Raw genomic sequence first — 27,438 nt, forward strand, 5'->3', positions numbered from 1 at the left:
CCATTGGAAGATTGTTTGATGTGCAAGGACGAGAAGCAGTTGATGCAACCATTGGACGATTCTTTTATGCAAATGGAATATCATTCAATGTGGCTCACTCTCCATTTTATGAAGAGATGGTTCGTGCTATCAATAATGCACCAGCAGGCTATAAACCACCTGGGTATGAGAAGCTTCGCACTACTCTTGTTGATAAAGAAAAAAGTCGATTGGAGGAACAAACTGCACCATTGAAAAGAGTGTGGGCTCAAGAAGGATGTAGTATTGTGATGGATGGGTGGATAGATGCTAGGAATCATCCACTACTTAATATCATGGTAACATGTAGCAAAGGGCCTTATTTTTTGAAGGCAATAGATTGTTCAGGGCAAGAAAAAAATACAGAATTTCTTCATAGCCAGCTATGTGACAACATTGAGGAGGTGGGGGCATCACATGTAGTCCAAGTTGTTATTGATGTTGCCCCTGTTTGTAATGCAATAGCCATGTTGGTGCAAAAGAGGTACAAGCAAATATTTTGGATAGCACGTTGTGTGCATTCATTAAATAATGCTCTCAAGGATATTGGCAAGTTCCAATGGATTTCAGATCTCATAGAGAAGGGCAGAAAGATACAAATGTTCATATGTAGCCATCACCACACACAAGCCATTTATCGTAAATTTGCCAAGGTGGAACTTCTCAAATCTGTTGACACACGTTTTGCTTCTTACTTCACTCTTCTTGACCGCCTTTGTGAAGTCAAAGGAGCTTTGTGTTCCACGGTTGTTAGTGATGCATGGGCAACTTGGAAACAATCTACATCAGATATTGCAGTTGAGGTGAGAGCTATGGCCCTTGATGAGCATTTTTGGGCTAATGTTAAGTTTGTTGTGGACTTTATTAAGCCCATATGTGAGGTGATCAAATTTGCAGATTCAGATAAGGCATGTTTGGGAGAGGTTTATGAAGCAATAGATTCCATGTGTGAAAGAGTAAAGAAGATAATTGATGCAAAAGATATTTCTCTATATCCTTTGATAGAAGAAAAGTTACATGGAAGGTGGAACAAACTTAACACACCTCTTCATTGTGCTGCCTATGCCCTTAATCCTAAATGGTATGATATAGAAGTGACCAAAAAGAGAGCTCCACATCAGGATAGAGAGGTAAGGAAGGGCTTTTGGGCTACGGTTAAAAAGATCTATGACCGAGGTGAGGAAGCTTCAGTTATGAGGACTCAATAGAATAAGTTTTCACGTGGGCAAGGTGATTTTGCTTCTGTGGAAGCTATATATGATATGAAAGTAAAGAAAGACCCTATAGAGTGGTGGTGGAATCATGGAAGTGAAGCCCCTGAATTGCAATCATTTGCAATACGATTGCTCTCACAAGTGGCTAGCTCTTCATCTTGTGAGAGAAATTGGAGCACTTATGGGTTCATTCATTCACTAAAGAGGAAGCGATTAGGATCAAAGAAAGTGGTGTACATTCACAGCTCACTTCATCTTCTCTCTCGTGTAGATCCTGGATACAATGAGGGTCCTTCGGCAAAATGGGATCAAATTTCACCTGATGGAGAAGTTGCAGCCTTTGTAGATGAAGTGGTTGAAGCAGATGGACTAGCTAATTTACCCCCTGTTATTCTACCATCAGAGGAACCCGAATTCAAGAGTGATGACTATTTGGAGAGCCTCATAGCTGATGACCTTGATATGGATGATCATGGCGAAGAAGAGTAGATTATAAATATAAAATTTCTGATTTTTGCTTTCAGTTTTTGGTTTGCGTATCAGCTTGCTATTTATCAAGCTGTCTTCAATATGTAATCAGTATCACTAACCAGTTTGAAACTATGACACAATGATTGTATGGCATTTTGATCCTAAACTTCATAGTTAGTAGTTAATACTTAATGTTATTTCTTGTTTTGAAAGTTCAATGTCATCAGATTTTCTATAAATTATTAAATTATATTAAAAAAAAAATTGGCGTCTCCAAGTACCCACGTCTCCTATTTTGAAAAAATAGTCGTACCAATACCAGTACCAGTACTCGACGTCTCCAAGAACCCTCGTACCCATGCAACCTTGATTCATGGACTTGGTACCATCCTTCCTGTGTGTCATGTATGCATTGTGTGGCATGTGTGTGAGCCTATTATCCCGATTTGTATACATTGTACCATTGTATGGCCGTGTGACTATCTCAACAAGCATAGTGGGGTGGACCTAAGGGTTCCACATGGTCAGTTGGCATTAAAAACCATCGATGGTGAATAGATGACTTTGTTCGAGGTCAGCATTAGAGAGCTCTTCCACCTTCTCCAATACTAGTTCTTCTTCATTCTTCTATTTTGCAAATTGTAAGCTATTGTAATTTGAAAAGGGAATTGTAAACATTGATGATATGTATATGGAACACTCTAAATAGAAAATTACATAATAGAATTATAAAGAAATGGATTACATTAGTTTTACGTGCTCCAATGTTGGAATCAAACACAAAGTGTGATCTTGAATGCCTATCAATCCTTAATGTGATATGGATATATGGTAGGAACACTCTAATTGGTGCTTTAAAATGAACATATATGTGTCCCAAGTGGACTCGAAGGTTAATATAGACATCTCCTATTCTTTTCAAGTTCTTGACCAATTTAGTGTGGTTTAGTTTGGTTTGGAGTCATTCCAGACTTTTCAAAACAATCTAAAAGGTTTTCCAAGGTGTCCCAATGTGCTTTTCTAGTGTGTAGGTCATCCCTAAGAGTATTGGTTATGGTTTAGAGAAGTTTTGGGTGGATTGAGTATGTTTAGGGTCCACTAGAATCCCACCTAGTCTCGCAGGTGTCACCTAGTGACCTGGAGACACTTTTCTTATCTCAACTTCTCACCTTTTTGTCCAATTATCTTGATTCAAGTGTCATAAGATATTTAGACTTCACCAAGAGGTTCAGGGTGTCCAAGGGTCCAAATTTTCCAACCAAAATGCTCAATGGTTAGAACAAATGCACATATCATAGAACAATAGTGCGAGTTCACCAATTCATAGAACGCTTGTGTAGAAATGGGACCAATGCATGGAAAAGGGACTAATGTGTGAGTTGAGGACTCTATCATTCCGCACAGGTGTCCTCCAGGCATGCAAGTGTCCTTTCTAGGCAACCGTGTCCAGTTGGGGCACCCAAGTCTTCCAAAAGTGTCTGTTAGGGTTTTCAAGGTCTCAGAAGCTTAGTTTGACTTTATTTTAGATGCATTATGAAGCTAGTGATGTTTAATATATTGTATGGTGCAATAATTATGGTATATTTTGTCTCAATCCATGCAATTAGAGTCTTCCTAGCATGACTCGCCCTGCCAAGGAACTTTAGAGGATATGATAAAAATGAACATAGAAGTACATGGAAATATATATATTTTAAAAACAATTAAGTGTGAACACACATAACGTACACAAGAACTAAGCTCCTCAAGATTAGGTTAACCTTTTGTTACTTGACATTGCACATGCAAAAGATGAAACACCAGAATCTTCAATTGGACATGGGAAAAGGTCTCCAAAATACTAAGAAAATGTTATAGAAGTAATTAGGGTCACATAAGATCATTCCCAAGGTTACAAGTCCTCATTTAGAAGACAAAACCATCTATAGGTACAATAAATATCTCTACTTATCCTATAGAAATTGAGAAAGCAAAAAGATTATTTCAATCTCAAATATGGATCAATAGACAACTAGGGCATTTCATAGTTGACAATGGAACTCAAAAGACCTTAATTCTTTTTGAATAAAATTGATGATTGAATGTACTAATAATGCGTCTACCATAACCATACTCAATTGGATAGTAGAGTGCAAGGTTGAAGATGGACATCACTTAGTAGTTATGTAGAACATCAAGCCTCTTCAAGATACAATATCACAAACCTTTAGAGGTATTGATGTTTTACTATTTAAATCATATCATTTTCATTGACATGTATATAAAGTAAATCTAATGGCTATAGTAATCAATGTTAGTGATAGAAGATACCACATATTGGAAGTATTAAGAAAATAATCAATCATCAACACTAAGTAGTATAAGACGACAATGATTTCTAAAAATAATTTTGTGCTTTCAATAGTAAGACCTCAATGGAAGAATTCCATTTTGGCAACAAAATATACCACAACTCCCACAATAACATAAACAAAAATTATAGAGTTGAACAAGATGGGAAATCATATTTCTTAGGCACAAAAAAGAGTATATGTATTCTAATATTAATAATAAATCATAATATGGATTTGATTCTTGCAATTCCTTTACCTTATGCTTCTTTCTATTGTAGATTATTTCTATTTAATTAAGATATCATGTGATAGATTCAATTTCTTATAGAGGAAGGACCTAACAAACTAAGCTTGTCACCTTGCAATACCCCAATTGTGCTAGCATATAAGAAAGATAGCACATGGAGTTTGTGCATTGACAACAAGGATCCAAATAAGATCACTATGAAGAACCACTATCCTCTTGCAAGGTTTAAGGACCTATTGGTCAAATTGTGAGGTCTAAAGTTCTTTATCAAGATTAATCTTAAATTTAGCTAAATTATAAAAAACTTGTTGAGCTAGAAATATCTAGATGATAACATTCAAATCCAAAGAAGGTTTCTTCCAATAGTTAGTCATGTCCCTTGGCCTAACCAATGCTCCATTGCCATTCTTGATGATGATGAATGATACTTTGAGGCTATCCACTACTTCATGTATTGTTGTCTACCTTGATGTCATCTTCATCTTTAGCAAGACTTGGGATGAGCACCTTGTTGGCAACAATGCAACAAACTGAGAGGGGGGGTTAATTAGTTTGTACCAAAAATTCAAAACCTTACTGCAACTTAAACCATAATTCAGATCTAATAATAAGCAGTTAAAGCATAAAACAACACCACATCAATAACACACATAACACCAAGATTTTGACGTGGAAAACCTTGTTAAAGGAAAAACCACGGTGGGAACCTACCCACAATGAGATAATACCCTGTTAGGAGTAAATGAAATATTACAATGGGGAACGCACATGCATTCAGGCACACTACCTAGAGCTCACTGCTCAAAACAAGAAAATGGCAATAACCCAGAGGAAGACTCACTGTCTTACAAAGATTGGACAACAATCTGGATTACATGAATTGAAAGAATAGGATCTCCTGATGCTTGAATTAAAGTTCCGATTAAGCACACTATCTGATCTGCTCTGCAACACACTTCTCCCAAACTCGCACGGCTACCGAATGATTGGATCAATATTCCCGCTTGCAAATACATCATACAAAGATCACATATCTCTCACAATGATTACAATGCTTATTTATACACATCATCAACCCATGAAACATAGGTCGGCTCACCACACGCTACATATACAAAATATAATCATATACATCATAATAATGCATGCGGACTAAAACAATGTCGGCTAAGACATATTCTGGACCTAAACAACCACTACAAATATGAAACACATCCAATAATCACACCTTGATCATCCACAACATACTACAATACCGAAAACATCATTCAACATGAAGAACATCACCAAATCAGAAAATCTTCAATAACACGCACAAGGATCAATGTGGACCACTAATACGCATAGCACATGATCTTGAAACATCCATAGGCAAAGTAAATTGCACTGCAACATCTCGCATCACAAGAATCATCATCATCTCACAAGAATACACACAAAACTAACTATCAAATTGAAAGATACACTTGCGGACCTCCAAATCATGAACCATCTGATGTGAGGACACATATTAACATCCAAAATACATCCCACACATCTGCAACCAAAGATATAACAGTTCCGGAGCACATCGTATAGAATCACCTAAACTGCCAATATCAAATAACTGAATAACCAGCTACAATACCAGATCATACACAACTCTATCAAATCAACATGCGGACCTCTGAAACTTATGCCAAATCAACTAGAGATAAGCATCTCTAAACCCATTAAACCGCATCAACTCATCTGTAATAAATAGGCTCAACTAGCTCAACCAATCTGACTGAAATACATCAACACATATTGACTTCACATATGTTGACATCAATGACAACATATCAGTCAATATCTAACACACCTATGCCATATTTAGAAAATACTTGATACTTTATAGAGACATAATCTACATGAAAACACGATGAAGTGTTCATTTCCAAAGAGATTCAGTACCTAAGATACATTGTTGAGGCACAAGGAGTACACATGACCCCAACCAAGATCCAAGTAATTAATTTAAAGTTTGGTTTAAGAAACATTAAGTTAGATCCAAATAAGCTTAAATTTGAGGACCGATACAATGTATGTTAGGATCCTATGAAAGGCCTCACTAGTATTTTATTTCTGCCTATGAGAAAGAGGACAAAATTCTAAATGCTATAAATTAATATCAATGGCTCGCAATCAAAGTGCATTAAAAATTACATGATATAATATGCCAAAAATCCACATATAACATCCTCATAAGTGGTTTTGAGGAACTAATGGGCCATAGTGAGGAAGGAAAATCCACATAACTCATTCCCTTTCTATCTTAATCAATAGAATGTGAAACTCTCACTCTTATCAAATGCCTCAACCTTGCAGATATTTATTATTTTTTATTCATTACATGTCACTAGTAATCATCGTTTTTGTATTTTCCCCTAGAGACAATTAACACTCCTTTGAGACATTAGACATTAGGCAAGTTGACAAAGACATGAAAACTAAGTTTCTTAAATTCATACATCAACAAATGCCCGTGTTGCAATGTGATTTCCTCTAAAAGCATGTTTTAATATATAAGCATGTTCACATTTTTAATAAAACATCCATGTAAAAAGCATTATCGAATTTATGTTGGAATATTACAAGAATACCAAAGGATAAAAAATGATTTTTTCATATATGTACCTTCTTGAATTCAATTTGTTTACCATCTATATCTTTCTTGTGACATGTCACCACAATAGCAACATTAGGATTCAAAACATCCCGAACCTACATTAGTGTTACATCTATGTAGTTAACTTCTTATATCATTACAAATAAAACTTTAGATTATATCAAAATTTATAAAACATTATAATTAAATAATCATTATTTTAAAGAACCTCTTATTCAACCAAAGATTGACATTGATAGTAAAATGAAGAAATATTTACCATAATCAAATACGCAACTTTCTCTTTTAATGTTGGTGATGCCAAACTCATGATGGCCTTTTCTTTTACAGCTTCAAAAATATCTTTCGGAATGTTATTATCAAAGTTCTTTGATGGCGTTTTAAGACCTCTTTCACCATGCCGAAAGGTTTTCTCCAATGTTTCTAAGGTAAAACTTTCATGCCATGCTAACCCATAACTACATCACGATGAATAGTGAGAAAATTAACACCTGATTTGCGCTATAATCACATTCAAATATTCAATATAATTAAGATGCTTCAACAATGTGTTATGTAATACAATATTTCTCATGCATGGCCAAAGTTAAAGCACTAAAATCTCTAGAACTGTGTAACATCTACTAAAAAGCTTTTTAACAATATAGATGACAATCCATTAGCTCCTTATATTGCTTTCGATATAAAATATCAACAATGTAAAAAATAATGTTAGTTACAAGAATTTGTCATTGATGTCACGTATAAACAAATGTATTAATAAGTTTTGCAGAACTATTATATGGAACCTTAGTTTCGTTAATACAAAGAGCAAATATCTGGTTATCTTGAATGGTGATATGACAATCTTCAGGCAGCAGGATAGTAGTTTGATCTGCAGACATCGATGCCCTATTTGAATGAATGATCAGTGTTGTTCTTGCTCTTTCTGAAGGAACGATCATGGTGAAGAATAAAACTCCTTTCTCCTTGATTATATATTCTTGAAAAAAACAGTAACAGAATTTTAATATTATTATTGCATCGTTTAAGGGGTTGAGCTTAGTTGGTTAAAGCAATGAATTTTCAATGTGGAGACCCAAGTTCAATTTTCATGAGGGTCACCTTTGTGTAGAATTCTAAGTTGTGACTCTTGGTCTTCCATTGGTTGTTTAAAGTAGATTTCTCAATTGTGACGTTTAGAAGAAAGAATCATATTTGTTTTTGATCGGTAAAGGCATAGCCAGATTTGTATTAATAAGATTAAATACATATGTTTGTCACAAAATTCTCAGTCATTCAAAAATCCCTGCTCTTTAGGAGCACAGAGATTTCACCAAAACCTGAAAAGCTTTAAACTTATGTGTTTTTCTAAACCATAAGAGGGTTTCATCGTCTAGGAAAGCAAACAGACTAAAAACGATAGAGGCAGATTTCCACCTGCCTAAAACAGAGTTTTTGAGCTTAAAATTAAACCTAAGAGAAATATACATATATAATTAGTATCCAAAAATCAAAATGAGGAATCCACAGAAAGCCTAGCTTGAAGAGGGAGTGTCGGGTTGTTGCAGCCATAGATGAAAAACTCGGATTTTGCAATAACTCAGCAAGGCCAAAAAATTTTAAAAACTCGGGACTCGCCAAAACTCGGCAAAAAACTCGGCAAAACTCGGCAACTTTATCGAACATTTGAAAATACATTTTTTTTTTATATATAATTCAAAAACACACATTTACACCAAATTTGTATAACATATATGATTTCCATGATATATAAATCAAATTTTTTTGGTAATACATAGCAACAAATGCAAGTATCATAGCATAAACCAGAAACCAAGTGCAACATATGTATAAGAGTTCAATACATATCAACGTACCATAGTGACAGTCTCATAGAGTTATAGAGTCATAGACCACAAAACAAGAACCTCTGAAATTCTGATTACATATCAAGTTCAAAGTTTGGTATCAATGAAATTATGAAAATAAGAAATCATAAATTGCGTCTACGACTAAAGCTCAAAATAGATTGTGGCCGCTGGGTGGGTGGTGCTGAAGTAGTGGCAACATCCTCAACACTAACAGGTGCCTCTTCTGCATGATCAACCTCCTGCTCCTCCTCACGTGCTGCCACTTCCGCATCCCATTCCTCTCCTGCCCTCTCCAACTCACTCAGCTGCTCATTAGTAAGGAATGGATCCAAATCATTATCAACATCATCAGGAGAAGCAACCCATTCTGCTGCATATGGATCAATGTCATCCAAGTCAAGTGCTTCATGTGAATCTTGCCCTAGCACCTTCTTCTCATGTAATCGAATGTTGTATCGCACATAGACAAGATCATTCAAGCGTTGTTGAGTCAACCTATTGCGCTTTTTTGTGTGGATGTTCTCAAAAACACTCCAGTTGCGCTCACAACCAGAAGCACTACAAGGCTGTGATAATATGCGGATGGCAAGCTTTTGAAGATTAGGCGTTGTGGCACCATAATCTTCCCACCACAAATCTGCAAGGATACAAAATGTGATTTATAACTTGTAAAGATTTCAATAATCTTAAAGAGAGAAATAAATGGTAAAAATTAAACATATGTTTTTTTTTACCTGGTCGTAAGGTGGCTCTCCTACGTTTGCAATCAGGTGAAGAAAACAATTCCCCTAAGGCCTTCTTATAACTCTGCAACTCATCAAGTATCAGGTCTCGAAGGATCTCATCATCAACTAATCTCCGAATGCATGTGTCAAGGCCAATTCTAACCTCTGCATCTGCTTTGAAACTCGGAGAGTAAAAAAACTTGGGATTCAAGAAGTAGGCAGCAGCATGAATATGTTGGTGGAGTTGATGGTTCCACCTCCGATCAATTATGTGCCATATGGGTTCATACTTGGTCTTGTTTGACCCATACAAGTGTTGAATCGCCTCTTTGGCCTTATCCATGGCCTCATATAGATACCCCATGGAGTTATGATCCCCATCCACCATTCGTAGCACCCTCACCAACGGTTCCGACACCTAGATATAAAAAATCTAACAAAATCAGCAGATTGAAATATTAGAAAATTAAATAATAAATCATCAATTAAAGTTTCAAAACTTACATTGATGATCTCCTCCACCATCTTGGCAAAATTAGTATCAAAAATGGCAATCACAACCTTCTCTGCTTCAGGCTTTGTAGCATAAGGACTCCCCAACCATCTTTCACTCACGAACATCCGCTTCAGGTTGGGCAATGTAGCAAGTATGCTCTGCAAGGTGAGGAAATTGGTAGCAAAGCGTGTGACCCCCGACCGCACAAGATCTTTACCTTCAGTGTGTTCTCTCATAAGATTCAGGACCCATGTGTGATTGTAGATGTATTTGGTGATATTCCTTCCATCTTCAACCACTTTCTTTACCCAACTTAGTTTCCCTATGTCCTCAAGGAGCAAGTCAAGACAATGGGCAGCACAAGGGCTCCAAAATAATGTCGGATGTCTAGCCATTAGAAGTTTGCCGGCTGCCACATATGCAGCTGCATTATCAGTCACAACTTGGATGACATTCTGCACTCCCACATCCATCACCACTTCATCCAACATGTTGCACAAGGTCTCCGCATTCTTCACTTCATTGGAGGCATCAATTGATTTTAAAAATACTAACTGTCCTCCTGAAGCAACTAGAAAGTTGATGAGTGTCTTGTTCCTACCATCTGTCCATCCATCAGAAAGAATGGTGCAGCCATTCTTTTCCCAAATAGTCCTTTGCTCTTCCACTAATGCATGAGTGTTTTGGACCTCATCCTGCAATAACGCTCCACTTACCTCGTAACGGCTTGGGGATTTGAACCCCTTACCTGCCATAGTCAACGCGGTGACCAATTGGTCCCAAGATGGACTAGAAATAGCATTGAACGGAACATCGTTGTAGATAAAAAATCTAGCACACGCCACCTTGGCTTGTTGGTGAGCCTCTTTATTCCATGCAGTGCCAAGCAATCCAGGTTGTGCACCAGGAGTGTTACGTGGAATAAAGAAGTTTTCCATGTTGCTGTCCAAAGTTCCCTTTGCTCGTATCCGTGGCCCAAGGGAAGAACCAGATGTCCCCACATCTGTATGTGACCCCATGGAACTCAAATCTGCCCTTGGGGCTGCCATTGCCTCTGCTGTTCTCTTTTTTGTTGCCTTCCTTTGATCATATGCTTCAAGCGTTGCTATTGCATCTCTCGTAGCCTCTTCAGTACATTCCGTACAGCTTGTGGTATCTCGGCATTGAATTTTTGCAAGGTGATATTTGAACCTATTAATGCCACCTTTTACAATTTTTTTGCAATGGTTGCAAAAAACATCTCCTCGTTTTGGACCTGGTCTCCCATGTTTCCAACAAGGGTCTCTCTTTTTGCCACCAACTTTAACTGTAGAAGCTGAATCCATTTTCTTTCAAAAAGATGTGGAAAAGAACCTAGCAAAAGAGAGGCAACATTTAGAGATAAATAACATTGTTACCAAAAAAAATCACAAACATCCAAAAATTACAATGACTGTATAACTGTATTTTATTTACAGTCAAAATAGATGACTCTCTAAAATTAAAATTTTTAATTGGTTGTGTATTTTTTTAAGTTTTTAACTTCAAATTTAAATTTAAATGAAATACTTTAATACACATTGACATTACACAGTTGACAGTCATTTCAAATTTTCAAATGACTATGAGTATTTCACAATTGACTGTGTAATACACAGTCATTAATTACAATGTACATTAATGATTAATGTATTACACAGTCATCAGTCATTTGAAAATGACTATGTATTACACAGTCATTTCAAAATTTCAAATGACCGTGTATTACACAGTCATCAGTCATTTGAAAATGACTGTGTATTACACAGTCATCAGTCATTTGAAATTTTGAAATGACTGTAATGACTGTGTAATACACAGTCATTTCTCATTGGAAATGACTGTGTATTACACAGTCATTTCAAATGACTAATGATTGTGTAATACACAGTCATTTGAAAATGAATGTGTATTACACAGTCATTTGAAATGACTGTGACTGTGTAATGATGACTGTGTAATACACAGTCATTTGAAATGACTGTGACTGTGTAATGATGACTGTGTAATACACAGTCATTTGAAAATTTGAAATGACTGTGTATTACACAGTCATTTGAAAATTGAAATGACTGTGACTGTGTAATACACAGTCATTTGAAATGACTGTGACTGTGTAATGATGACTGTGTAATACACAGTCATTTGAAAATTTGAAATGACTGTGTATTACACAGTCATTTGAAAATTGAAATGACTGTGATTGTGTAATGATGACTGTGTAATACACAGTCATTTGAAAATTTGAAATGACTGTGTATTACACAGTCATTTGAAATGACTGTGACTGTGTAATACACAATCATTTTCAAATGACTGTGTATTACACAGTCATTTCAAATGACTGATGACTGTGTAATACACAGTCATTTGAAATGACTTTTCAAATGACTGTGTATTACACAGTCTTAGTCATTCGAAATAAAACAATACAAAAAGATACCTGGTCGTGCGTGCAAATGCAAACAATACAGTCATTTTGACTGTGTAATACACAGTCATTTCAAATGACTGTGTATTACACAGTCAAAATGACTGTGTATTCGAAATAAAACAATACAAAAAGATCCTTGGTCGTGCGTGCAAATGCAAACAATACAGTCATTTTGACTGTGTAATACACAGTCATTTCAAATGACTGTGTATTACACAGTCAAAATGACTGTGTATTCGAAATAAAACAATACAAAAAGATACCTGGTCGTGCGTGCAAATGCAAACAATACAGTCATTTTGACTGTGTAATACACAGTCATTCTGTGTATTCGAAATGAAACAATACAAAAAGATACCTGGTCGTGCGTGCAAATGCAAACCCTATGCAAATCGCGTGGCGTTTTTTGCCTTCCGGAGTCGCGCGAGCCGCGAAATGGAATAAAGACTTCGGTTTTTTTTTTGCCTGTGACTTAAGTCGCGTTTTTCTCGCATTTTGTGCCGCGTTTCGGGCGGGTTTTGGCCATTAACAGCGATTATTTGCCAAAAAAATCGCGGCGAGTATATAAAAAAATCGCCCCGAGTATTTCCGCGATTAACTCGCGCGGGATTATGGATCGTGATTACTCGCGAGTTTTTGAATTGCTCGCCGAGTTTTTCATCTATGGTTGCAGCTGCTTCGTAGGATGACCTCGGCCTCTGCCTCTGCTTGCAATTTCCTGTAGAGCTTCAGCTGACGGGTGCTCCTTCCTTGCTTGACCACGTCCTCTACGCGGAGGGCGACCTCTACCACGGCCAATTCCAGACCCACAGCAGCCCCTGGAAGCACGACCCCTACTAGCCTGTTCCAAATGTGGGTTTTCCTCTTCTGGTTTCGGGGGTGGGATACCGTTGAGTCTTGCAAACTGAATAAGGTCCTCCTCCCTTCCAAGGTCTTCTGAACCCTCTCCCAGAAACCACCATTTGAAATAGCCAAGGCCAACACCCGCAAACACTCTGTGCCTATCCAGGTCCTTCCCTCTCAAATCAAGCAAGAAGGGATAATACTTGATCAATTCTCCATGAGCGTAAAAGAATCATATTTACGATCTTCATATTAATGATTGATTCAAAAAGAAATGTTTGTTACACGGTAATGTTTCTTGGCTGATTAACAATTCAATCTATAAAGACTGCTTGTTTTGGATCAGTTGAATCGGTTCAATATTGGTTGATATGGTTACAACTACCACCAACTATAATCAGTTATGACCTGCGAGCTGCTGTTCTTTATCAGTATTACAAAACAATAAATAGGTTATAACTGACCGGATGGTTAAAACTAAAAAGAGTCTATATATAAAGTGTGTAAAGGCTCGAAGTTTTGGTGGTGGAATGAACACGAGTATTGTTAAATAAAGATGAGAACGTATGAATAGATATGCAGTCAATAGAAAGAAGAACGTAATGGAAATGCTTTCAGTGAACAATATTTAAGGAAAATAAAAAAGGCTGTGAGTGAGCAATCTTTAATAGAAAGACAAGTGCTGTAAGTGCAAATATTTTGAAGGATAAATCAGATCAATAGGTTTTTTTTTTCGGTGAGATATCATGATGTTCTTGGCTTGAGTTTGTGTATAAGGAAACCTGAAGGAAACTATCAATTTTCAGACTTTAATAATAAGTTTGCAGATTGTCAAGTGTAAAGTTGTTTATAGATACAACATTCAATTTGTGATAATTTGTTTTTTCATATCTAATATTGTTAATTGTAATACTTCAGATCTCAGAATATTAATAAGTTATCCGATTTGTAAAATCCTGTGTGGTTGGTGTCTGTATTCAAGTTGTTAAGTGGGGAGTTTGAAAGAGTTGATGTTCTAATAAGGAATTAGGAGTCTTAAAACTTTGTAAACATTTCAACTATGAGGTTGGATTAGGACAGTAGATTCTAGCAGCATTTTTCATTGTGGTTTTTTCTATCCTGATTTCCATGTATCTTTTTGTAGAGGGGCAAAAGTGAATCACTTTGATAGGTGGGTGAACACTAGTCAGTGACTCACTATACAAGCTCTCCAGTCAGGATGCGGTACAAAGTGTGTGACTTTCTAGTACCCCTTAGATGACACTGAACGTGTCACAGAGGTCTTTTGATGCAACTCTATGACACTCTGTCTAAGGATGCATGCATGAGTTTTAGACAACAGTGCGACGCACTAACTAGCATCCCGTACAGACAGAGTCACAAAGCCCATATAGAGGATGAAATGTGATGGAAATGTGTCCAAGTAACAAAATCACATGAAATCACAAAGCAAAAATTGAAGTACGACTAATTACGAAACAAGAGAGGAGAAAAGGAGCTTCACAACTGGTCCATGCTTGAAGCCTCCAACTAGCTCTTCGAATCAACTTGGCAACTTGCACACAAAGTGAGTGAAGATGAAAGGTTGTAGCTATGTTTTAGAGGCTTGCCACAGTCAGACCCTTGTTTTGGTGTTTCCACCTCCACAGACAGCCAAAATAGATAGAAAGATAATTGAAAACAATAGATAAATAATATAACAAAGATAATGGATAATATACTATGGAGATAGTAAAAGAAAGAGGAAGAAGAAAACTCCCCTTCCACACCCAATGCGAAAGGTTTTCCGGATGAAGACGAAGAAGGAAATGATCTTCCTTGGAGCACGATGATGGTGGTAATGTGAGAGAGCCGAGTATGCAACAAAGAGAGCTTCCAGGTGATCGTAGATGCAATAAAACAATAGTAAGATCAAAACTACATCTTGAGACATGGAATGAATGACTAGAGAATGAAAAATGAGCTTCAAAGGAGAAGATATACATGCTGGATGAAGGCGGATATTGGTGGTCACTTGCAGAGATGTTATGGACATCTTCCAGTCGTAGACGTAATGCTTAAACGATCACCTTCAAGCTGTCAGATTCACGAGACGCAGGTGCGGCGCGCGAACGTCTTCGCGGTGCGTTAGTGTCTTTGAGTCAAATAATCAATATGGTCAAGAAAAGGACAAGGCAGAGACTGTTGGGCCTAATGAGATGGACAAAAAGATAAAGTGGTCAAAGAGTTCTCCAATCAGTAAAAAGAAAAGGCGTTTATGTAGCGTAGAATTACACGAGGTGTAATTTATGACACTAAATTTTGCTCCCGCTTTAGCGAGCATATTATTATTATCAAAATGCAAGATAAAGTAAAGATTACTGATATTTGAAGGGGAAGCAAAATTCTCTACCCATGTGGAGATGCCCCCAAGGAAGAATCCTGAATCTTCGAAGAGATGTTGTTGGGCAGTTCTATCAAAACATGTTAGCTACAAACAAACATGTTTGATGAAAAAGAAAATAACATGATATGATAGGCATTGAGATAACAAATAACGATGAAAAGATTTCACAAGTATGGGTAACACATTGTGCTAGATTGCCATACGATAGGGCGATTTTAGATAGAGTGGATTGGCACCCACAAAAGGTGATAAGATCCAATGGTTTGGCCCCCACCAAGGCAAACAAGATAATGGTATATAGATTTCACAGATATGGATAGCATATTATGTTAGATAGCCATGCAATAGGGTGACCAAGCAGATCAAATGGATTGGCCCCCACTATTAGGCAATCAAGATAATGCAAGATGCAAATATGATCATGCAAAAATACAAAAATATGAAAGCATGGGAGTGTGGAACACATGTTATTCTAAGGAGAAGAGACGTGTCACGTCAACATGAGATGTTTCCATGGAATGCCACTTTGCAACAGATGACACATAACACCCACAACATCAACAAAAACACGAGCATAGGGGGATCCACTAATGCGATGTCAAAACCCATAGTAGTGAGAAAAAGATAATATATAGTTGCATATGGGTGTTTTATCATGATACCGAACTTTACGGATCGTATGAAGAAGGCACATGAAGACAGAGAGAAAATAAAAATCGGGTCAACATGGAAGAGAGCCTAAATGCCCTCAATGCTTTGCATTGTCCCCGATATCGAAAAGAAAGATACGATAGATAGAAGAAGGGCGATTGACAAATAGAAGAACATTATGACAGAAAATCTCTAGTTTCCAAGCATCTATAGAGTTGGGTCCTACAAGAGAGCACATAACATATAAAGACAAATAATCTCTCGTTTCCAATTACCAACGAGGTAACTTGGGTCCTTTGGGAGGCAACAAACATAGAAAGCAAGTATAGGGGAACAAAAGTAGACACACTCTAATCTACAAGATAAAAAGAGAGAGGTGTCGACCTACAAGTGATCCACCAAAAGGTCATTGTCCTCCCAATCTTGATCATATGGGGAGGGAGGTCAAGACCAAATGGGGATAACTGCAAGGTGAGCGCCTAGTGTGGGACCAGTAGCAAGGGCTAGGGATGAAGCAGCTTCCATAATTTCATCCAAAAGCCTTTGGGAGGAGAGGGTAAAGATTGTTGACAATGCCAAGATATCCTCTAGGGAGTCAAACAGACACCTCTCATTGGAAGAGGCGAGTGACTTGGCCCAAGGTGGTGGAGCAAGAGCTGCACTGCCAATCTCTAATAGAGGGGCAAAATCAAATTCCAAAGAAACTATAACCTCTCCAACAATGCGTACAAAGGTAGATAGAGAAACAAAAATCGAAATAGGGAGAGAAACAGAGACTGAAGGCACTGGAGTTGATTTCTGACAGTGTAACTCAAGCACGGGGCCTTTCTCAAACTTCTGCTTTGGTTTTTGCGGAGGTGAAGACCTCTAATTCACCATAGCAGGTTTAAAGATCTTAAGAAAACTCTAATGCAAAGGTACCTACGAAACAAGCAGAGCAGATAGGGTTGCATTGGGCACCACTTGAGTGTGAAGCATGTTCACAAGTTGGGAGAAAGGAGGAACAAATGCAAGGAAATGATCAAGGGAGGCTCCAAGGAAGCAGCAGCAAAAACCTATACCCGTTTAGGGTGAGGCTTGTCAACAATTCTTGGAGAGGATGGCAATAGGATAGAAGACGAAGCAGGAGCAAGATCGATAGGCTCAGAAGTAGGCACAGAAATGACATGGACGAACACCATCAATTAACTTACGACACTTTTAGTGGCTTCACACTCATGGGCCATCTGTGCCAATGACGCTTGCACTCATGCACTTGCTAATTACAGCGTCAATGGGGTCTTGGAACAAAAGTTTTGGGAGGCTCAACAACATCGTGTTCCATAGGAGAGGCCTCCGGAGTCGGAGCTGGCCAAGGAGAAGGTCCAACCAATGAAGCAGGAGGTGCAGCTGTCATAGGGCTCACATTCACAACCACAAGTACCTTTCCTCATTTTTCTCGAGGAGTAGTCGGAGGAACAAGGGACATCTTCAGAGGCTATGATGTGGGAGCCAGTGGAGATGGACAAGCACAAGGTGAACGTCTATTGTTATCATACTAGGCAGGATGAGGGATTCAACGAGGATAGGAAGCTTGAAGGGAGGGTGGGATGAAAACCGTGGCGGCATGGACATCTTTCCTTTGTTTATGCCTTAGTCACCACATTTGCCAAATTTCCAGCTTCATATTTAGAATTTGGCGAATTTATAAAAAAGTAATAAAATTTGAAAAAATTCTCTAAAAATTCATATGGCAAAATGAAGAGGTTTGTTGTTTGCCATGCCTAGTTGCTACAATTTCTGTGTCATGTGAGCCCTTGCCCAGCCACGACTTTGCTTGGTGATTTTTCCCTATTGCACATAGTGCATTGACACCATTGAAGCTTCAATCTCACGCAGATGTGTCATCGGAGCTTCAGGCTCTAGTGTAGTTTTACGGTTAGGACTTTTGTTTTGGGGCATTCAACGGGTCAGTTCTAACGTGACTGTTGTTTCTCTCCACAAACCTTGGATATCGTTGTTTTGACATTTATTAAAGAGAGAGTGATCGGATGGGTTTGGCTAATAAGCTTAAGCAACTATTTTTTTAGGTTACTTTTTTCATTCCTTGTGTTAAGATTAATGTTAGTTTAATATACTTTTAGTTATTATTTTATAATTGTGGTTTATGTTAAATTTTCATTAAACATTTAATATTTAGTATATTTAATTTATTATTATTTTAATTAAATATACTTTTAGTTATAACTTTGCTAATATTTTTGAAAGATTGGATAGGCACTTTATTGGTGAATACTGGATGGGATCTTCCTTCCAAGTAGAAGCATGCATCCTCCCTGTCTCCATATCTGATCATTTCCCTGTGGAACTAAAGTTGAGTGAAGGCATACCGAAGGGGAAGTGCAGCTTCAAATTTCTAAGTATGTGGTGGAGAGATGGGGAATTTCTGACCAATCTTGAACAGTGGTGGAAAGAAAACAATATTTTCAGGGGTACCCCTAGTTTTTACTTTGCAAAACGAATGAAGTTTATGAAGGAAAAAATCAAAAGGCGGAATAGGGATTGCTTCAAAAACATTTTCGAAGAGAAAAGTCAAATTGAAGAAGCACTTTTGCAAATAAACTCGGACACAATTTTGAGGGGAATGACCAATGACACTTTTCTAAGAGAAAAATTGCTAAAGGAGGAGCTGGCAGAGGTTTTACTAAGGGAAGAAATATTTTGGAAAGACAAATCTAAAGAGCTCTGGATCAAAGAAGGTGATGCTAATACAAAATTCTTTCATGCATCGGTCAAGACAAAGCGGGATAGAAATAGAATAGATATTGTCATGGACCATAATGACAATCTTATTTCCTCCTTGGAGGCTATAGAAGAGGTAGCAGTTATTAACTTCAAACTTTTACTGGGCAATGACAATGGTGCGATAAATTATCATTCGGCTCAGATGGTGGATGTTATTCAGCAAAAGATATCCAATGAGGATAATGAATATCTGTCGAGTCCCTTTATTATAGAGGCTGTGAGAAAAGCAGTGTTTGATATGCATCCAAACAAAGCTCCTGGTCCGGATGGAATCACAATGGAATGTTACCAGAAATGTTGGAGTTTTATGGACAATGATATCTTCAAAGTGGTGGAGGATTTTAGAAAACAGGGAAGATTTGTAAAAGAAATCTATCATACAAACATTGCCCTTATTCCAAAGAAACGGGATTGCACTTCAATGTCAGATTACAGACCTATATCCTTGTGCAATTCTACATATAGAATCATTTCCAAGACGATGGTTAATAGACTCAAACCAATATTGATGAAGATCATATCACTGGAGCAGCATGGCTTCACCCCGGGGTGAGAGATTACAGACAGTATTATCATGGCAGTAGAGACTATCCACTCAATGCATAGTTCCAAAGCTAAAGGTATGATTATTAAGCTTGATGTGAGCAAAGCATATGATCAAGTTTCTTGGAATTTTATTTATGAGGTTCTCAAAAAATTTGGTTTTAAGCAAAAATGGTTGGATTGTATAAAACATTGTGTATGCTCTGTGAACTACTCTGTGATTGTCAACGGGACTGTGAGCGGTTTTTTCTAGGCTACTAATGGGTTAAAACAAGGAGATCCCCTGTCACCATTCCTGTTTGTATTGATGGCACAAGTGCTTGTTTGGAGTATCAAATTTAGTGTTGGTTAGGGGGCATGGAAAGGTATCTCTATTAAGGGGTATATGGAACGTGTGTCACATTCACAGTTTGCGGATGACCCAATATTATTTGGAGAAGCCTCAGAAAGAAAAGCTCTGATAATAAAAAAGGTGCTAGACGAATATGAGGAATGCTTTGGTCAGAGTATGAATAAACTAAAATCGATGATATATTTTTTAAATACAAACAAAAGGATACAAATGAAGATCAAGAGCATTTTGGATTATAGTCAAGGTTGTTTCCCTATAAAATATTTAGGAGTGCCATTATTTGTTGGGCGAGTGGACACTAAAATCTGGGAAGAGGTGATAAACAAGTGCCAAACTAAAACTACCTCTTGGAAAAATAAATGGTTGTCTCAAGCTGGGAGAATACAAATGATTAGGTCGGTACTATCAATTGTCCCTACCTATTTTATGCCTTGTTGCCGATTGTCCAGTCGGGTGGCTTCTGCTCTAGATGGGATGCTAAAAAAATTCATTTGGGAAGGGCAGAAAGAGGAGAAAATGATTCCCTTAATCAATTGGGACACGACATGTTTGTTAAAGGAAGATGGGGGGGCAGGTTTGAGAAAAATGAGCCTTTAGAATTTGGCATTTGGTGCTAAACTAGCTTGGAAAATGTATAAATATCCCCACAAGGGATGGTGGAAACTGATGGCAAACAAGTATCTGGATGCAAATGCGCCTCAAAGGATATTCACTCTGGCAAAAATTGCATGAGGTTCTTCAATTTGGAGATTCATTTGGGAGAGTCGGAAAATAATCACAGACCATCTTACATGAAAGATTGGCGATGGGAAAAAGGCCAAGTTCTGGAGAGATTCTTGGTGTGGGGAGGAAACATTGGCAGACTTGATGGAAGATCAAGATTGGGTCAATCAAGTGGAGGTAGAGGTTGGTTTATTCGTGACGGACTATATCGGACAATTTGATCCCCATAAGGGATTGATCATCTGGAAAACGGTTGGTGTAGAGAACAGGGAAAATAGATTAAAGCTGGCAGAGATCCTTAAATGTAGGAAGATTCATATCTCAAATGAGGCGGACACACTTATATGGAATGCAGCTAAATCAGGAAACTACAAGGTAAATTTGGGCTATGGAATCCAAAGGAGACAAAAAGACAGTAATTGGCCTGCGATCCTATGTTGTGATAAAAGGATACTCCGAAAAGCGGGTGCCTTTTTATGGATTGCGCTTCATGGAAGGATACTGACAAGTGACAGATTAAAAACAATTGGTATATCAGGACCTAGCAGATGTTATCTATGTAAGGAAGAGGAAGAAACAGTTGATCACCTACTATATGGATGCAAATATTCAACTCAATGTTGGGATTGGTTTTTAAGTAAGTTGCAGAATCACATGGTTCGTAGTTGTACTTTCAAAGAGTTCATATTTGCTTGGCCTACGATGGGCAAAAACTCAAAGTGGGGCAGCTTGTGGATAACAGGACCATCATTGGTCGCTTGGCTGATCTGGAAAGAACAAAATAGGAGAGTTTTCAGGGATGAAGAATTGGAGGTTTCAATACTCATTAACAGAATCCAGGCGACAATAGAAGAAAATGTAAATGCCAAGATTTATGGTTAGAGCTATAGATTATATACCAAGTGGGATATGGAAATGGAACAGGTATGGAATCTGAAACAGTCGAGTCTCCACAGGTTGAAGGATAAATCGATTGGGAAGAAGAATGTCAAATGGTGCCTGCCGCCTCCTAGATGGAAAAAGCTAAACTTTGATGGTGCTAGCCGTGGCAATCTGGGTTTGTCGGGCTTTGGGGTTGTGGTTAGAGATGAGGACAGTAGTTTAGTTGGGGCTATATGTGGGCCTTCAGGAATTGTTTCCAACAACGTGGCAAAAATCACTGCATTAGAGGAGGGGCTTAATTGGGTCATTGCAAACAATCATCTAAAAGTAGTTATCGAAGGGCATTCTCAAATTATACTAAATGGTGTAACCAAAAAAAGTTTTACCAATTGGAGGCTTAACGAACGGATCTCGAGAATAGACCAGCTTATTCAAAAGTTGGAAGACTATCAGGGAAAACACATATTCCGTGAAGGAAACTGTGTGGCGGACTTACTTGCTAATTAGGGTGTAATCGAATCTTAGACAAGGGTCATTTCGGTGGTAGATTCGGTGTTCAAGGACCTGAATGTTTTGCTGGAAATGGACAGAGATAAAATCCCAAGGAAGGGGATCGGGTAATCCCAACCACAGAAAGGTACCATTGGGATAAGAGAAGAGCTCTCTTATCAGCTTTGTGATGACATGGACCCCTTCAAGCAGATGATGCGGACAGAGGAGGGTTGGCTCTCGAAGGGCAGCGTTGAGCGGGTGGCTTTGATCGGGTCTCGGGTTGCTACCATACTGAGGCTCATATAATATGGTCTCTTTATTAGTTTATGTTATAGCCATGTGTATGTAGTGAGTTATTTTCAGTTAGCTGGAACATGATTGTAATATCTTTTCATAACTAATATAGGGAGCTATCCCCATTACAGATAGTACTTGTTTAAATAAAATAAAAATAAAAATATACTTTTAGTTAGTAATAATAAATATATTAGGATTTATTTATTGTTTTATAATTTTAGTTTATATTAATTTTTTATTAAGAATTTAATATTTATTATTATTTTAATTTATTTTTAATCTATTTATAATGATTTCAAATCTATTTTGCAATCTTAAACTATTTTGATAATTTATTTAGATATATTACTTAAATATTAAAAAAATAATTAAATAAGGTAAATTTAATGTTGAATTTACTTTTGAATTTTTTGTCTTTCCAAATTTCATTTGAATTTTACGGTTTCCGAATTCAAACTCAAATGTGGTGACTTAGGTTTGTACTAGGTACAAACGCAAGAACAAAAGACACCACTGGGGATTGTTGGTCCTAGGTGGACAAGTAGGTCTACATTGAGGAGCAAGTTTAACCTCGTCTCCCGATGAAGGAGCATAAGGCACTACCCACTCAAGCACATGAATAGATGGGGCGATGATAGGCGGAGGTGGCAAGAAAACTGCAAGCTGCGTCGATAAAGAGGCCAATTCTCTTGTCTTGTATTTATATTATGCCTTATATAGCAAATCACCATGGGGAGTCATGGCCCCAATTGGAGTAGGCCAAAAATGGTCTAATCAATTGCTGGAATCCAGTGTCCTAGAATCTGTGCATTGTGCCTTCATGAGGAAATTTTAAACATTTGTGAACTACTGAAGGGATTGCTTCCATGGTGATTAGCCAGGGGATACCTAGCTTAACCCAGAACAGGTCCGATTCAATATTGACAACAAAGGTGGTGGAAACCGCTATGGGAACCACAAGGAATATCAAAGTGGCAATCCCAAGAGGTGGAACAAAAAGCCCACTGTGTGTTTGGACAAAGGAATGATAATCATTGTACATTGTCATATCCCAACCATTAATGAACAAAGCTTCCTTCATGATGACATTGACTTGGCAAGTGGGATCCACCACCACACTTGTAATAGTGTAATTTTGTTGATCTTGGGTGAGATGTATAACAGAGTAGGTTCTCTGCTATAGGGACCGTCCAAAGGCATGAATGATATTTCCTTGTTTTGCACTTTTTGACTAGGAGGCGAGATCAGAGTGATAGTGACCATGTTGACAAATGGGCCACCACCTGACTCAGGGTTTGATGATGCAGAAATAAAGTTAAATGAATGAAAGAAATGTGAAATGAAGCTAGTCTAAAGATATGTAAGGTGGGTTCACACCGGGTTCACCAAAATGTAGAGGGGAAAAAATTAACCACTCTGATAGGCAAGTGAACACCAGTTGGAGACTCACTATTCAACCTCTCCACTTAGCATGTTGTACGAAGTGTGTGATTATCTGGTACCCCTTAGATGACACTAAACTTGTCAAAGAGGTCTTTTGATGTAACTCTGACACTATCTAAGAACTCATGTGTGAGTCTTAGACAATAATGCGACGCATTGGCATCTCATACGGACAAAGTCACAAATTGTGATAGAAACATGTCCAAATAGTAAAACCACATGAAATAATAGAGTAGAGAGTGAAGTACGACTAATTATGAAATAGCAAGAGAGAAGAGAAAAGGAGCCTCACAACTGGTCCACACTTGAAGCCTCCAACTAGCTCCTTGAATCAACTCGACAACTTGCACACAAAGCGAGCAATGACGAAAGGTTGTGGCTATGTTTTAAAGGTCTGCCACAGTTAGACCCCCATTTTGGTGTTTCCACCTCCACGGACAACCAAGATAGAAAGGTAATTAAAACAATATAACAAAGATAATCGATAATATGCTATGGAGGTAGTAAAAGAAAGAGGAAGAAGAAAACTCCCCTTCCACACCCAACACAAAAGGCTTGTCGGATGAAGAAGGAAATGATCTTCCTCGAAGCACGATGGTGGTGGTAATGTGAGAGAGTTGAGTATGAAACACAAAGAGCTTCCAAGAAATCAAAGATGCAAGAAAACAGTAGTAAGATCAAAACTACAACCCAAGAGATGGAATGAATGACTAGAGAGAGAAAAATGAGCTCCAAAGATGTTATGAGCATCTTCCACATGTAGGTGTAACGCTCAAACAACCACCTTGAGGCTATTGTGTGGACGTCTCTGCGATGCGTTGGTGTCTACAAGTCAAACAATCAATATGGTCAAGAAAAGGGCAACGTGAATGCTAACGAGCCTAGTGAGATGGACAAAAGGACAAAGTGGTCAAAGAGATCTTCAATCAATGTAAAGTGAAGGCATTTATGTAGTGTAGAATTATAAGAGGTGTAATGGTAAAGGAGCACCCTCATGCTCAAAATGCTCAAATTTAGGTTTTTGTCTTGTTTTGTGTTGTTTCATGTAAATAAGGTCATTTTAAACCATTAATAATCATTTCGAGTCATTTGTGAAAGTTTGGTGTCGTTTGGATAAAAGATGTAAAAGTTGCTCAATTGTTGTCAAAGTTGTCCTAACAACTTTTTGCCTTGTAATGACAACTTTTCAAAAGGTTGTTAAAAATCAGTTTGGGGTCAGTTGGATGACGGAAACCACTTGTATGGGCATAAATAGGCCTCTTCAACATGACCCAAGGGTTGAAAAACTTTGTATTGAATTTTTGAATGAAGTTGGAATCAATTTAAAGACTATTATAGTGTATTTTCCTGTAATATTGACGCTCTTTCACGTGGTATGGATTGTACAGATCAAATAAAGACCCAAGACTTGTCGAAAATGTTAGATATGAGAATCTAGTTTCCTTTTCACTTGGTTTCATCATTTTTCACTCAGTACTTTAGGAGATATTGCAATTTTGGTAAAAACTATCTAAAACTATCACAAACCCTGGGTAGGGTAACTAGTGACAATAAAAAATGCATGTTCAGGGTTTTCCCACGGTGAAAATTCACACAAATGGGTGGAAAGGTCTGTACTTATGTATTATACCATTTCCCAAGTTTTAAGGTCTCCAACTTGAGGTTTGCACGTGCTTTTGAACGACAATAGGTTTGATATCTCTATGTATCACACTGTGGGGGACATCAAGGTTGGAGAAACACCTTAAAAGGAGACAAAAGTTTGGCTCACCTTTTGTATGATGGTAAAAGGGATGTGAGGGGACCCTATGCACCAAATCAACTTGGTTGAGGGCCATTTTGTGAAGCAAGAACAAAGATATGATTGACTATCCTAAAAGGACAGCTTATGACAATTTACGGTTACTAATACTAATGCTGCAAAACAAAGTCTTCTTGGAAGGTTTGGGAGGTTGGAAGACCATAGTGACTGTTACTAGTAATTGCAAAGGACTAGTTTCCACCAATGATAGTGTGTGTAGCAATGTGGGGAGCCACCAATTTATATTTTCTTATGACATCACAAGCCCAAGACCAGTGTACCATGATGTTCACATTGCCTTGTAATGTTGGATCAAGCCTTGAAGGGTGATCAAAGTCTAGAGATCAATAGGTGTGTCCAAGGGTATCCATAAGGGATAGATTATGAAACCATTGTCATTTTGAATTGAAACACTTTTGGAGTGTCCTTCCTCCGCGTCATGTAATTTTTACAGTACACTTTTGTGCATTGGCTTCATTGAGTGATTGCATCTCTCCCTAATTTCAGTTTCAATTCTTTTGACTTTTTAAATTGAAATTTGATAAAGTTCATCTAAACTTTAAATTGATTAAGGATCAAAAGTTTGTATCTTCTACAGATTCACCTCAGCTCTCAATAGAAGAATTGTGTTCTATATTTAATTTATTTCTATAAAAAATTATGATATTACAAAGAACAAATATAAGTTGAAAACACATCCTGTCAAGCTAGGATATATATATATATATTCCTATATCTTAAAGCATATTAAAAATTCAATATTGATATCATTATTACATTTTCTCAGTCTTTTAAAAACTATTACAATTTTTTTTTTGTCTAATTTGTCTCCCACTTCATTTCACAACCATTAAAGTAGATTAAATCTACAAATATGCTTAGTTTTTATGAATATAGTTAGTTATTACTTATCATACAAAAATAGTTTTTTTGCATGGTAAACTATTTTTTTTATTTGTAAAACATTATGAAATATATTGTATTTGCTTAGTGCTCATCTTGCCTACAATAATCCTATTTTACAATTTTTTTATGCATTTCCTTTGAGTTCATCTTGTTGGATGTATGAGAATATAGTTGGATGAGTGCTGCAAATATGTGCTTGAGAGTGCTTATGAGATATGTGTTGTCATTGATGTCAACATATTTCTTTGTTTGGTGCAGTGGTGCATCGATATTCAGTTTGATGGTTTGTGTTGAGTGTTGATATACAACTGTTGTGGATTAAAGGGTTTGTAGAGTGATATCTCTAGTTGATTGAGTGCAAGTGTCAAAGGTCTGCATGATGATTTGAGTAAGTTATGAGTATCTGTGTGATGGCTAATTTTTCTATTGTTCAGTATTGCTAAAGTATCAATATTTTGATTTGCATTGCTCCGCATTGTAATATCTTGATCTACGGATTTGGGATCATGTTTGGGACATTTATGTGTGTCCTCAATGCAAGTCGCTCATGATTTGGAGGTCCGCAAGTGAATATTTCAGGTTGACAGTCAGTTCTATTCATGTTCTAGAGGTCTGATGTCAAGTTGGCGATGATTCTAGTAATTTGAGTTGGTGCGGATGTTGTTGTGGTAATTCACGTTGCTTGTGGATGTTTTTAGATCGTGTTTCATTCATGTTGGTGGCCCATATTGATCGGAGAGCTCGTTATTGATGATTTCTTTTCATGCTCCAGTGGTATTCTTCATGTTTTTGGCCGACATGATGATTGTAGCGTGTTGCGTATGTTCAAGACATATTTCTTGGAGGTGTTCTGTGTTCGAGGTGGTGACTTAGGTC

General features: G+C 37.5%; 1 protein-coding gene across 2 annotated transcripts in view; it reads right to left on the reverse strand.

The window, feature by feature from the left end:
• The window catches only part of LOC131076117 (uncharacterized), a 113,924-nt gene that overhangs the window by 71,250 nt on the left and 15,236 nt on the right, over positions 1-27,438 (reverse strand). Inside the window, exons 2-3 of one of the 2 annotated variants that reach the window (XM_059213136.1) lie at positions 7,193-7,391; positions 6,942-7,028 (exon numbers count right to left, since the gene is read on the reverse strand). In XM_059213136.1, the coding sequence (XP_059069119.1) occupies positions 6,942-7,028; positions 7,193-7,391 (286 nt within the window). The remainder of the gene's footprint in view (positions 1-6,941; positions 7,029-7,192; positions 7,392-27,438) is intronic. The other variant, XM_059213137.1, reaches the window with a different exon arrangement.

The sequence above is a fragment of the Cryptomeria japonica genome, chromosome 10 (assembly GCF_030272615.1).
Source record: "Cryptomeria japonica chromosome 10, Sugi_1.0, whole genome shotgun sequence".
In the NCBI taxonomy this organism is placed as follows: Eukaryota; Viridiplantae; Streptophyta; class Pinopsida; order Cupressales; family Cupressaceae; genus Cryptomeria; species Cryptomeria japonica.